At 51.9% G+C, this 12477-nt stretch overlaps 1 protein-coding gene across 1 annotated transcript; it reads right to left on the bottom strand.

Annotated features, from left to right (window-relative positions):
* Nucleotides 1–11336: 11336 nt before the first annotated feature.
* LOC146204624 (F-box only protein 43-like) lies at nt 11337–12125 on the bottom strand. The gene has a single exon (XM_084604853.1). The coding sequence runs from the start codon at nt 12123–12125 to the stop codon at nt 11337–11339; it is 789 nt and encodes a 262-aa protein (XP_084460979.1).
* Nucleotides 12126–12477: the final 352 nt, after the last annotated feature.

Genomic DNA, 12477 nt, shown 5'->3' with positions numbered 1-12477 from the left:
AGCTCCCGGCGGCTCTTCACCACCCTGCGGCGCATTACTACACCTCAGGCGAACCCTCAGCCCCTCGCCGCTCTCGCCATCTCAAGTGGCCAAACATCCCAACAACTAGCTGAGCGGTTCGCTGACCGGTTTGCGCCGCAACGCCCCGCGAGCACCGATGCCATCGCAGCGACAACACCGAGCCCGAGCCCCGATGCCAATGTCCTTTCCTCCGCCCCGGACGACGGCCCGTGCAACGCGCTCTTCACAGCGGTGGAACTGAATGACGCCCTGCGCCGCTGCACCCGCCGCTCAGCGCCCGGGCCCGACGGGGTGACCTACCAGATGCTGCGCAACCTGGACGCGGAGCAACGTCAAGTCCTTCATCGGCAACTGAACCTGGTGTGGGAACGCGGGGAGCTACCGGAGGAGTGGCGCACAGCGGTCGTCTGCCCGCTACCAAAGCCAGGTCGCTCACCCACGGAGCTCAGCGGATATCGCCATGTGGCGCTGACGTCGGCGGCCTGTAAGGTGATAGAGCATATGGCGCTTCAGCGGTTACACACGCGGGCCGCTGAAGCGGACTTGTTCGATGAGTGTCAGACAGGCTTTCGAGGGATGCGCTGCAAGGCGGACTCAATCGCAGACGTGGTTTCTGCGCTCGAGCACGCCGTAGCGGCGCGGCAGGTCGCACTGCTGTTGCTGCTCGACGTGTCGAGTGCGTTTGACAACGTCCGCCGTGCGGTGATCCTCACGAGGCTGGAAGAGTCAAGCGTGAACGCGTGCTTGTTGCGCTATGTGCAGGGCTTCCTCAACGCGCGCACTATTCGCGTGCTTGTAGGAGGGGCTCTCTCGCGACCCCGTCCGGTGGATCTAGGCGTTCCGCAAGGATCGGTGTTGTCGCCGTTTCTATTCAATCTGGCGATGTCGGCGGTGCTGGGCTCCTGCCCGCAGTCAACCGGCACCGTTTGTACATCTCCATGTACGCGGACGACATCGCACTGTGATGCCTGGGGCCGCCGGGCGAGGCTTCCCGCGTCAGAGAGTGCCTTCAGGGGGCACTTTGCGCGATAGACGTCCGGTTGCGGGATCTCGGTCTGGCGCTCTGCCCGGGCAAGTCCACGGCCATGGCCTGCGGCGCTCGCAGAGGCGCCCGCGTTTCACCGCTAACGTTGGCTGGGGTGCCGCTGCCGTGGAAATGCTCTGTGCGGTACCTGGGCCTAGATATCGACCAGCGCCTTTCCTTCCGTCCCGCGGCGACCAGGGCATGCGAGCAGATGCAGAGGACCACCGCCGCCGTGCACAAGTTCACCGCCCGGGGCCAGGGGATTTCCCAGAAGGCTGCGCTGCGCCTCTAAACGCAGCAGCCGTGGGGGCGATTCTCTACGCACTGCCACTCGTGACGGTGCGCAAACCATGGTGGAGAGCACTGGAGGTGCAGCATCGCAAAGCGCTGCGAACCTGCTTTGGCCTGCCGGGTAACTCTCAATGCGAAGGGACACTCGCCGAGGCAGGCGCGTAGCCACTGCAGCTACAGGCCACACAGCGAGCGCTGCACCACATCGACCGCCTTCACCGCGCACCAGACGGCGGCGAACTCCTGCAGCGCCTTCGGAATTTCCCACGCTCTAGAATGGGTGCGGCACTGCAGGAGTATGACCAGCTGATGCGTGCCACGCCCCCCTACGGCCTCAGCTCCCCCTGGCCCCTCACGACGGAGGTACAGCGCGAGATCATCGGCATCGCGGGAAAACGCAGCACACCACTCTGTGCGGTGCAACAGCTAACCAGAGCCGTCATACACGAGCAACTAAGCGACCACCTGCTTGTTTTCACTGACGGCTCCGGGGCGAGAGAAAGCTGCTCGCTCGCCGCAGCGGCCATCATCCCTGCCCTGCAATTGCACCGCCAGCAAAGAGTGACACACCTGGGCTCTTCGACCGCGGCGTTACTACAGGGCGTTCGCCTGGGCCTTGACCTATTGCTCACCATTGCTCCGCCACCACCCAGGTGTGCACTGCTGTGTGACTCCCGCGCCGCCCTCAGCCGCCTGCAGACTCTCGGCCGTGGCACACCGCTGCTGTGCGCGATACGCGAGCGCCTCGAGCACCTCGCAGAGCGAAAGTGCAGCATTTGCGCGCAGTGTGTGCCCGGCCACTGCAGCATACACGGCAATGAGCAAGCCGATGAACTCGCCACCGCCGCACATCAACTCCCTCCCAGCGACGAACTTCTAGCTTTGGAGGACGTGCGCGCGGTAATCATAGACCACCTCCGTCAGCAACACCCGGACCCACGCATCGCGCGAGGAGAGCGCATCCCTGCTGTCGGCGCGCGCTCATTGTCGCGCCTACAGCGTGCAATGCTCATCCGAGTGCGCATCGGCTGCGTGTGACCCGGGGTAAGACGGGTGCGCCACGGACTTTCGTCGAGCGACGTGTGTGGTGATTGCGGTGCAGTGGAGACATTGGAGCACATGCTGCTTCGCTGTACCGCATCCGCAGAGCCACGTCGCGAGATGCTCGCGGCTTATAGGGCGCTCGGAATCATCCCGGACAGCATCGAGACGCTCCTGTGGCCGCGAGGTAGTGCGCGCACCCGTGACAGGGCAATGGTGAGCCTCTGTGCGTTCATCGAGCGGGCGGGCTTGAAGCCTCGCTTGCTCTTTGCCAAGTAGTGCGTGCGTGACCTGAACGCTCCGTATGTGCTACATTGGACGTATGCTGCTGGGTGCCCCACCCCGGCAGCTGGTGCATTGTGTCACGTGCGCGATCTGTCTGCGACAGGACGCTAAGTGAGCGCGACTATGTGTATACATCAATGGTATTACATATAAATGTGTATGTATTTTGTAAACAATTGCAGGGGCCGCTCGCGCGCAGGCATTTGTGGACAGTGCTCGGACACTTGCGCGCGAGCGATGCGAACTCTTTGACTGTCTTTACTTTGTAAATAATGTACAAAGCTCCCCCTGTCCTTTCTTCCTATCGCTCCCCTCTCTACTTCCCCTCGCTATCCTCTCCCTATCCCCTTTTCCTTCCCGGCGGCCGCAGCTCAAGTGCTTCAGTCTTTTAGATAGCAGTTGCCGCGGCCGGCAATACTCTTTTCCTTATTTTTGATTATTAAAAAAATGATAATAAATCAACCACTACCACCACCACCACTGGGAGGCGACCCTACTCACCTGCTCCGACCTGAACGCCCAAAAGGCCTTGGTCAAAATAGCAATGGCGACAGCGGAAGCCACTGGGGTCCCGCACTAGGGACTCCACCTAGTGTTTTTGAGTGGAAGGGCACTAAGCCCGACCCCAGAGCAACATTCATGTAAGTCCATTTTTTATTAAACGTTTTCACCACAACCACCTCCCAGTAACCAATGCTATACCATGTAAATACTGTATATAAAAGTTTCCCATCTCACTTGTTCCCCATCTCACTAGTCCTTGTTCTTGTACCGACAACACAACCAGGCCTACAACACGCAGCCTTGGTCACGACAGTGTTCGGGCGTCGTTAGTCCTTCTCTATATCAGCTAAAAATGTAAATAAACGAGTCTTTGTCCTCAACTCCTAGCTCATTCGCTCAGTGGCATTTCTTGCTGGGCGGAGCGGGCGTCTATACGGCCGATGATACGTCCTTCGGCACCCCACATTTCGCTACCGAAATTGAGTTCGAGAGTGCCCCGCAAAGAACTGACTAAAACATTAGATAGTTCTAGATACACCAGTTTGTTTTGAGCCGCGTTGTGTTCACTGTCTTTCGATTGAGTGCGTGTAACGAGACAGGTTGACTTGATTTCATGCACTCAGCCTACTATTGTTTACAAGACCAGTTTCGCGATGGTCGAATGTGAAGGAAAAAAAAAACAAAGGTCACGGTGTCGCAATCGTTAAAGAATATTTGGCTGAGTTTCCAAGATCGGGTTCTTACGTGTGCGAAGAATTGCTGAAAATTCGGTTGCCAATAAAAAAAAATCAGCGACGTTGAAGCTCCCGCTTCCTAAATCTGTCGCCACTCACTCGGTGCTGTCCAGAGTCATTACGTAAGGAAGAAGGGATTTCTTACACATCCCCCTTCTTAACCTCAAAAAGCGCATGAAAATTTTTCAGCAACCTTTCTTTGCTATGAATGCGCTTGCTTGAATGTATTCCTTAGAATCCATTGTACGTGCTTTTTATGCAAATGAGTATCGTTGCATCACCATTTATGCAAATTAATTATGTGCATTTATTGCATATGAATTAAAAGCTTATTTCGTTTAGCACGAAAGGAACAAATACTTTGTGAATGCGGAAAAGTTTCTCTTCAGTAGAAGCTGTACTAACACGTTGACCCGAGGCCAGGGAACGTATTGCATATGTCCCACTATAGGTGACTTCCAATGCGTTTTCAATTACAAGCTCAAAATTCAACCCATAAACACACATCTAGTGCACAATCGTATGGCTTACTTTGGCGCATCTGGTTACCAACCAAAGATCGGTGTATTCCTTTCTATGTTGTTTTTTTTTTTTCAACAAAAAATTGTTTTGTGTGACCAATTTAAAACTGCTTCTTTTCTCCCGCCCATCGCAGGTAGGATTGCTAACGCGGCATTTTGAAGCAACACAAAGATACCAAAGGCAACACGATTTCACCGCTGTAAATGAGACTTCACCGCTTGAGGCACCATGCAGTTTGAGCCACACTTAAAAGCGCACTCGTTGCAGCTAGCCTTTGCCAAAAGTATAAAAGCCACCTTCCACCAACTGCCCCCCCCCCCCCCCCCACCTATAGAAGGACTTTACCATATTCCCATATCTACCCATGAACCCTTGAACACAGGAACATGAAGCCGATAGTTCCCCTCACGAGCGATAGAGACTGAAGATACAAAACGAGCCGCAGCTCATCGCGGAGGAAAGAATCTTGCTCAAAGTGTGCCTGCCAACTTCTTAAGGGCAGTTTCCAAAGCACTTCCGGGTGCTTCTGAACTAGATGCTGCACACTTGTTTTTAACGGATCACCTCAGCATCGCACGAACATCATCCAGAATTACTTCCTTTAACTTTACGTGAGTAGCTTCCTCATTCTTCTTGCTTTGTGTGATCTATTGAGCCGGCTGTGATGGAATCCTGCAAGTAATTTCTGGGATATTGCAATTTCATCGGAGAATAGCTGCCTGACGTCAAGTCTGTGCCATATGCATAGAAAATAAACAGGTTGAAACAAAATTTCACACAAATGAGTAGACAAGGGCAGGAACAGGAGGGGCTCGATTCTGACACGCATTGTGCAGAGGAAGCTAAGAGTTACTGAAATCAGGAAAATCGTAAGGGAGTACCTACTTCCTTTTTTATTGTTTGGCGTTAGTCAATGAGATATCAGTAATTCAATAGGTGCAATGCAATAGCCTCATTTTGAGGCGAAGTTCGCCCCCGGAAGAAGCTGCTCGCCAAGACAAAAAAGGCGGCTTCTTCGTCTGGCATTTTGTTCTTGGGTCGAAATCCTTGTCTCCGGAAAACGCAAGCCTCTACTGGGAGGAAGTCGTTTTCCCTGAGCATAAAGAGTCTGTTTTTTTGGAGTTACGTCGTCTCTGGAAGGCGTTCCCCGTCGAGGTGAGTACGTAAGCTTCTGTCCGGAGGCCAAATCCTTTGTTCCCAAGGTGTAATCCTGATCTGCAAGAGGGATCTGGAGGAGAAGTGAAGGTCGGCTTCCTTGGCGAAGGCGAATCCGCTTCGCTCAGACCAGAGACCTGACCTCTGGAAGTAGTGGAGGTTAGCTTCAACCGGTCTAGCTCGTCGGTTGTCTTCATCATTGAAAGTTGACCTCCGGAAGATATCGGACGATAATGAGAGGAGGTTACCTTCACTGGCCACGCAGGCTTTGTCATTTTAGGAGGGCAAGCGTGATCTGCGCAATAATCCGTCAAGCGAGGTGAGAATGCTAGCTGCAGGTAGCCCGGACCCACCGCCTTCAGGTTTGGATCCTGGCTTTCATAAGATTTCGCTGCTCAAAGAAAGCAGGTAAGGTGGCCATCATACTTGGCCAACACTATGCACCTTTGATAGGAAATAGCTTCGATACCATGCAGAATATAGCTATATAGGAAAATCATCGGTCACTTGCATGGCAACTGTTTGACCATCGTGAATGATCCCGCAGTTCACAGACTAGGTCACACACCCATGCCGTATATACGCTACCAGGGCCTATACACCTGTCTACAATCGTTTTTATTTAGTCGCCCGTTGCGCCCATGTTCTTCTGACGTGCAGGCGCTTCTCCCGCCAATCTAGCCATGCTTGCTCGGGTTCGTGTGAGCGAAGCTGGCGAACAACTCCGATGAAAGACGTATCTCTTATAAAAAAACTCAGTTATAGAATAAAATCACCTCTATATAAGCTAAAATGGCATTTAACTAAAACAACATGTTTTACGCACACTACACATGGTAATTTGTGCATGTGAAGTTACATCAAAGAAACTTGCTTCGAGAATTTGTATACGTCCGCCTGGGCACGCCGCTCTTCTCTCACTTTGTCCCCACCTCGGACGCCGGCCGGTCGGTCGGTGCACGTGTGTCGCCTACTGAAGCTGCTTATGGGCACCGTGCAAAAACCCAGGGGGCAGCTCTCGCGGCGAACAGGCAGCGCTACGAGTGAGCGCCGGAACATTTTCGTAGACCCGCGCGGCCACCTTGGCAGGGCGCGCGCTTGAAAATGGTGGCCTGCGCAGCAAAATGGTGGCAGTTTCAGCTAGCTGGAGTGACGTAGCGGAGCGTAAACAATACGAGAGCCACACGACACAAGACGGAGAGACAGGGACGAGCCCTGGCTAGAGTGTACACTCTACCCTGGCCGCCCGCTGGTCGTTTATTTCTAGGTTGGAAACACGCGAAATGGAAGACTACAGGAGAAGCGCGCGCAGTTGGAAATGGCCGAGCAAAAAACAAAGGGAGGGGGGGGGAGGGGGCGTAAAAAACACGGTAAAAATGTACAAAAATACAAAAAACATTGGTGGCGAACACCCCTCCTCCCAAGTATGGTAAAGCTTCACAAAGGCCAGCCTAGAATGCCCCAAGCTGGGGTGGCTGAGAAAAAAAAAAAAAGCTGCCGGGAATTGAGCGACCGAAGAAGGATGGAACGAGTATGGGAGAACAATAGGAATGGATGAAGCTGGAGTCGAAGAAGAGAACCCTCCTCCCCTAAAAAAAGAAGAAAAAGCCTGAAAACTCTAGAATGAGATTACCGGGGCCTGAAAATGCCGCAGGCACTTATATTAAGCAAACGGCTTCTGAAGAACTTTAACTGTTTTGTGGTGAGGCGGTTGCCACTTCTCTCGACGATAAAGAAAAGGATGGCAGATGGCACGCGGTCGCTGATACAGCGACACAGCTATGAGAATGGAAACTCCCTTACAGCAGGGCACAACAAGCGGTCTACAGTTTCTAATACACATGCATGTCTTCCTCTCTGTCACATGTCAGAATTGTAGCAAGTCTAATTTTCTATTTCGTTGAAAGAACGTCCTGCCTCAATTCCTGACTTGAATGCTAGTTTTCTTTCATTTTTTTAACGATCCATTGCCTCTTTAAAGGTATACTGAATAAATATCCAAGAATATTGAGAAAGCACGACAATTGTATTCTTAAGACATGATTACACTAGTACAGACACATAATTCGGGTTAGTTTTGAGCGGATGGCTGTATTTTTGACGTTTTCTGAGTGGCCGCCGGGACAGAGGCAGCGCGCTCCCGACTTTGAGCCCGCTGGTGTGACGTCACAACTACCCTCAGCAACGTCATGGCTCTCAATCCCGCCGCCGCCCCACCTCACCTGAAGTTGGTTGACCGGCTACACACAGTGTCGGTTCCCCCGTGCCGCGCCGTGCACAATGCTGCGAAGTGTCGAATACTACACACGATGGAGGTCGAGGGGGACGCGTACGCAGGGCCCGTATTATGGACAATTGTTTTCGCGCTGGGAGGTGTTAAGGATGGCGACAACGAGACGAGCGCGAGAGCTGCCGCTGAGACAAGGATTCCCCATCGGAAAGGAACGCGGGTTGTTCTGTCGAACGGCGACAGCAATCTAAGTCGGGTCATCGGGAAACAAAAAGTTTCAAGTGGATCCCGGCGTCTCCCGCATGGGTCAGTGCCCTCAAGGCGGCCACGCGGTCATCCCCTTCGTCTGACCAACAGCGCGCGGCGTCCCTTGCGATGCAGACGTTTGTGCCCAGACAATGAGGCGCCGGCGGTCAACGCTTCCCCAATTCGTCTTGCCGACAGCGTGCGGTGGCTCGTTCGACACAGGTGTGTCCCAGACTATGTGACGCCGTCAGACAGCGAGCTCCTCGTGTGCTGCCCTCTACACCGCCACAATGGATTCCTCCTTCCTCACCAAGTCTAAGCTTTTGAGGAGGCATATGTCTATGAGAGTGAAAGTGTGTCAGTTTGAGTGATAGAGTGATAAGGATACTCCCTCGACGACGAGCCCGCCCTTCACCTAGGGAACCTGGTTAACACGGACCCTTTAAAACTAGGTGTTTGTGCGGGCATCATCAGTTCTTATCCGAAGTTCTCCGGAGTTCTTTCCTACTGTTAACAATGTAAATAAATCCAGTATTCGTCCTTCTACAACCAACTCCTTCGCTCAGCGGCACTTCTTCCTGGGTGGAGCGGGCGTCGATGCGACCGAGGATCCGTCCAGTGGCACCCGAGTTCCACCTCTAACAACTGGATGGCAGCGGTTGGATCGACAATGCGACCTGTACTGCTTCTGCGGGTGAGCGCTTGGGCTTTTGCTTGAGATTCGCCAGACTTCAAATCTTGGGTTATTTAATTTGAACTGCTGGGAATCAAGGGAAGTTGTTAAGTGAGACGCGAAAGTAACGTTCATGAATTGATTGGTTTCTTCTTAGAAGAAACCAATCAATTCATGAACGTTACTTTCGGCATTCTCAATGCTTTTCGAGCAATTTTTCAAAAATTTTGTGCACTCCTGGAGCGCAGACCTGGCCCAAAACCTCGCGCTTAACTCACTGCTGCGGCCGGCCGGCGGGCGCCAAGGAGAAAAAGCATGTCGTGCGCAGCGCTCGCCGCCGCGGCGCGAGGAGAATCGAGGAGGAAAGCGCGGCGCGGAGGAGAGTGTCGCTACTTTCAAATTATCAAGGGATTTTAGTCAGAACAAGACAGTTCGAGCTTCGAGCGCGCGCGACAGCTGATCGGCCAGGAACTCAGCCGTCTTCGTCGTCGTTTGCGTGGGCGCTGAATGATCTTCTTCCTTACAATATATATATATATATATATATATATATATATATATATATATAATTGAGGCCTAAATTTTAGGTGCAAAACGGCCGATTGAGCCAAGTACACGCGCATAGCAAATCTTCAGCACCCTCTCCGCTGCCGCTCAGGCCAAACCAGCCCATAACTCACAGCTAGGGGAAAACAAAAAGAAGAAAGGAAGCAAGCGTGCACTGCTTCGCCGAGGGCATTTCCAAGCCGTTACTCGTTTGAAACCACACTGTCTACTTTGGCTAGCCTGCCCGCCCCTCCTTTTAACCTTTCCTCACTATTAGGGAAAAAAAACAGATGAAACCCTCCTCCAGCTCGAAGCCGCGCTCCGACGGCCAAGCGCTTTTCTCACTACCCCAGTAGAAAAAAAAAAAGAAGAAAAGAAAAACGTCGACAGACACGCAGAAGGACGTAGCTATACGTCACTTTTGTGTCACATGATTGCGCGTTCAGGAGCTGCAAAAATATCCTCCTCGTATCAACTTCGATTTGGCTACATTTGGCTATCGCCACCAAGTTGTTGCTACAACCACTACAACCACACATTCGGGGTCTTGGATTCGTCCGGCTTTTCCGATGTATCCAAAGGCCCATCTACCTTGCGTGTCCCGGAGAAAAATGCATGGGGTCCGTTGGACGTACCTTTAAGACCATTGATTGGGTCCGTCCGACATACCTTTAGCCACAGCCAAGAAAATATTCTAACCACATTAAAACATTGGGGTGAAGACTTAGTTTAAAAAGTTTAAAGAAGTTTAAAAAGAAGTAGTTTGTTTGGCTCGGCAAGAGGACTTTGGCACACTCTCTGCGGACAACGGTCAATATTGCTAAAATTACAAACTAGTCCATGGTAAACGTGTACAAATTACAGACCAAAAAACTAGAAAACATTTCGGCGAATGTACATGTTTATTTCTAGAAAACAGTGGCGCGCTCACGTAAACGCAGGCACGTGATGATCTGTCCCGAGATAACGAGGCTTAGCACAGCTGTCATAAACCAAGACCGACTGAAATACAGACCTGCACAGATAGCACTACTCCAGCGCGCACCTTCTAGTTCATAGCCTTCGCCGCTAGGGAACGAACACTACGGATAGCCTGGCGCTACTGTAAACTTGTTATTAAGAAGGGTCTATTAGTTCTGTCATTTTTCTTCGTCGTTATAGTTTAATTACCTGTCCACGCTGTAATGCACAAGCACCTGTTCTGCGCATGTGCAGCGAGTAACTGAAGTGCCGTCGCACAAAGCGGAATCGCGGTATGTCTTCTGGCGAAAGAAACACATTATAAAAAGAAACAATCTCCCCTAAAATACAAAAAGACAAAATTTTCGATGTATAACTCAAGCAAAGATCTTTTTTTTAATTTGGGTACAGTTTGCTTATATTAATTTGTGATTTGATGATGATGAAAATGATTAAAACAGTGGTTTGAAATATTGAGCAAGATACAAGAGGAACCGATCTCCAACATAATTTGAGGCTAGTTGTGAGTACTAATTATGGTCAAATATATCAATAAAATACCCTAATACATCTTGCTAAGGCTTGCCAAGGTCATCGGTAAGCGCTGAGCCTTTTTGATCATAACTTTCATTACAACAGTACATATATTGTCTTGATGGCAAAGCCACAAATCTTTGGCGGTTATGCGGACACTCAAGGGCGAGTTTAGTTTCCGCCACTCTTTTTGATTTGTTGTATTATGTTTCTGGGAACTCACCGCACTCTTTACTCAGGTTCTTATTTTAGTGCTGCCAACAGAGATCAGATGCATCGTTTCGGACTGTGCACAGCATGGGTCCCCACTGACAGCATCCCCCACTACGATCAATTCGCCGCGGTTTAGTACTGCGCTCACGAGCTCATCATCGGCTCGAATTTCCTCCCCTATTCGTCACCAGTAATTACATGTTGTGCACTTACACCAACTTGCTGAGTGCGATCGTTTTATTGATGCACAGCATCTTTCGTCTTCGACGAACCGGTTAACCGAGCGCCCTCGATGGCGAGAAAGGTAACGAAAGTTGACCCTGTTTTCTGTGCAGGTCTGTATTTCAGTCGGTCTTGTCATAAACGGCGCAGCTGTAGCTTGGAGTGCTTGCTGCCTATGATATTCTTTTTTGTCCTTGGGTTGGTCGGCACGCAGTGAACAGTGCAGGGCCGGGGCAAATGGAAGTCGCCGTGGCACTTGGGGCAGAACTGGTAGCCGCAAGCAGAACTCTTGCACTTCGCAACTCCAGCCGCGTTGCTCACCACGCTTGGATATTTGCAGAGAGGACAGGGCCAATTCCACTCCCCGTCCTTTAGGTACTTGCCCTCCTCTGCAAATACCTCGACCCTCGACTTTACCGGTTCCGCTACTTGTTGTTGCTCTGCTCCTCTGTTATAATCCGTCAGAGGTATGGCATGCAACGACGGTTTCAAATTTGCTGCCCTGCCGTCATAGATGTTCTCCTTAGATGACTCCCAGTGCTCTTGCCTGCCCTTGATGTACGTCCTCCAGCGCAATTCCTCAACAGAACGACACACTTTGCGCCAGGCTTGACTGGTGCGGCAAACAGCAGCTAAGTCCCGTGGTGACAGATATTCAAGTATCTTGCGCAAGGCTGGCGTGCAGCACTCGAGCTTTGCCAGGAAGTCCATGTGAGAGCGGCCCTCCATGCTAGGTCGACCATTCGCACGAGGCAAGCTCTCCCGACTTCGGGACAGGTGCGCATCATCGCTGCTGGACATCACAGTAGAAGAATGTCCATCATCTTCGCTGATGAGGGTCGATAAAGTGCTGCTGTTGTAGCCGCTGCTTGCAGCATGGAAATGAGGCGTTACGTCGTCACTGTCTGGGGAATCCAGATGCATGATTTGGATAGACTGGAGTGAAGGCACAGTTGCCCCAAGGAAACAGCTGGTCTTCGCTGGCGTACGCTCCATCACCTTTCAAGTAGCAGCGGCGAGGCTCAAAGGCTACGGTCGTTGAAGGAAAGATGGAAATGTCGAAGCCTCTACGGAGGGCGGGTCGGAACGGGCCGTGCGCTGAAGGCGGTGCAGAAATCACGTTTGTTCGTGCAAGGCAGCTACTAATGCACAACACACCGGCATCTCCAGTAGGCCTCGCGAAATAGCAGCTCACTCGGACGCACCAACCGTCGCCAAACAAGCCCAACCGGCGCACGCGCTTCCTCTCGCTGCCTTGCGCTTCACGAACAACGTC

This window comes from Amblyomma maculatum, chromosome 1 (assembly GCF_055883805.1).
Source record: "Amblyomma maculatum isolate TAMU_Amacu chromosome 1, ASM5588380v1, whole genome shotgun sequence".
In the NCBI taxonomy this organism is placed as follows: domain Eukaryota; kingdom Metazoa; phylum Arthropoda; class Arachnida; order Ixodida; family Ixodidae; genus Amblyomma; species Amblyomma maculatum.
This window is presented reverse-complemented; position numbering and strand designations above follow the sequence as displayed.

Coding starts and splice junctions, on each gene's coding strand:
- LOC146204624 (XM_084604853.1), bottom strand. CDS start 12,125: ATGCATCTGGATTCCCCAGACAGTGACGACGTAACGCCTCATTTCCAT.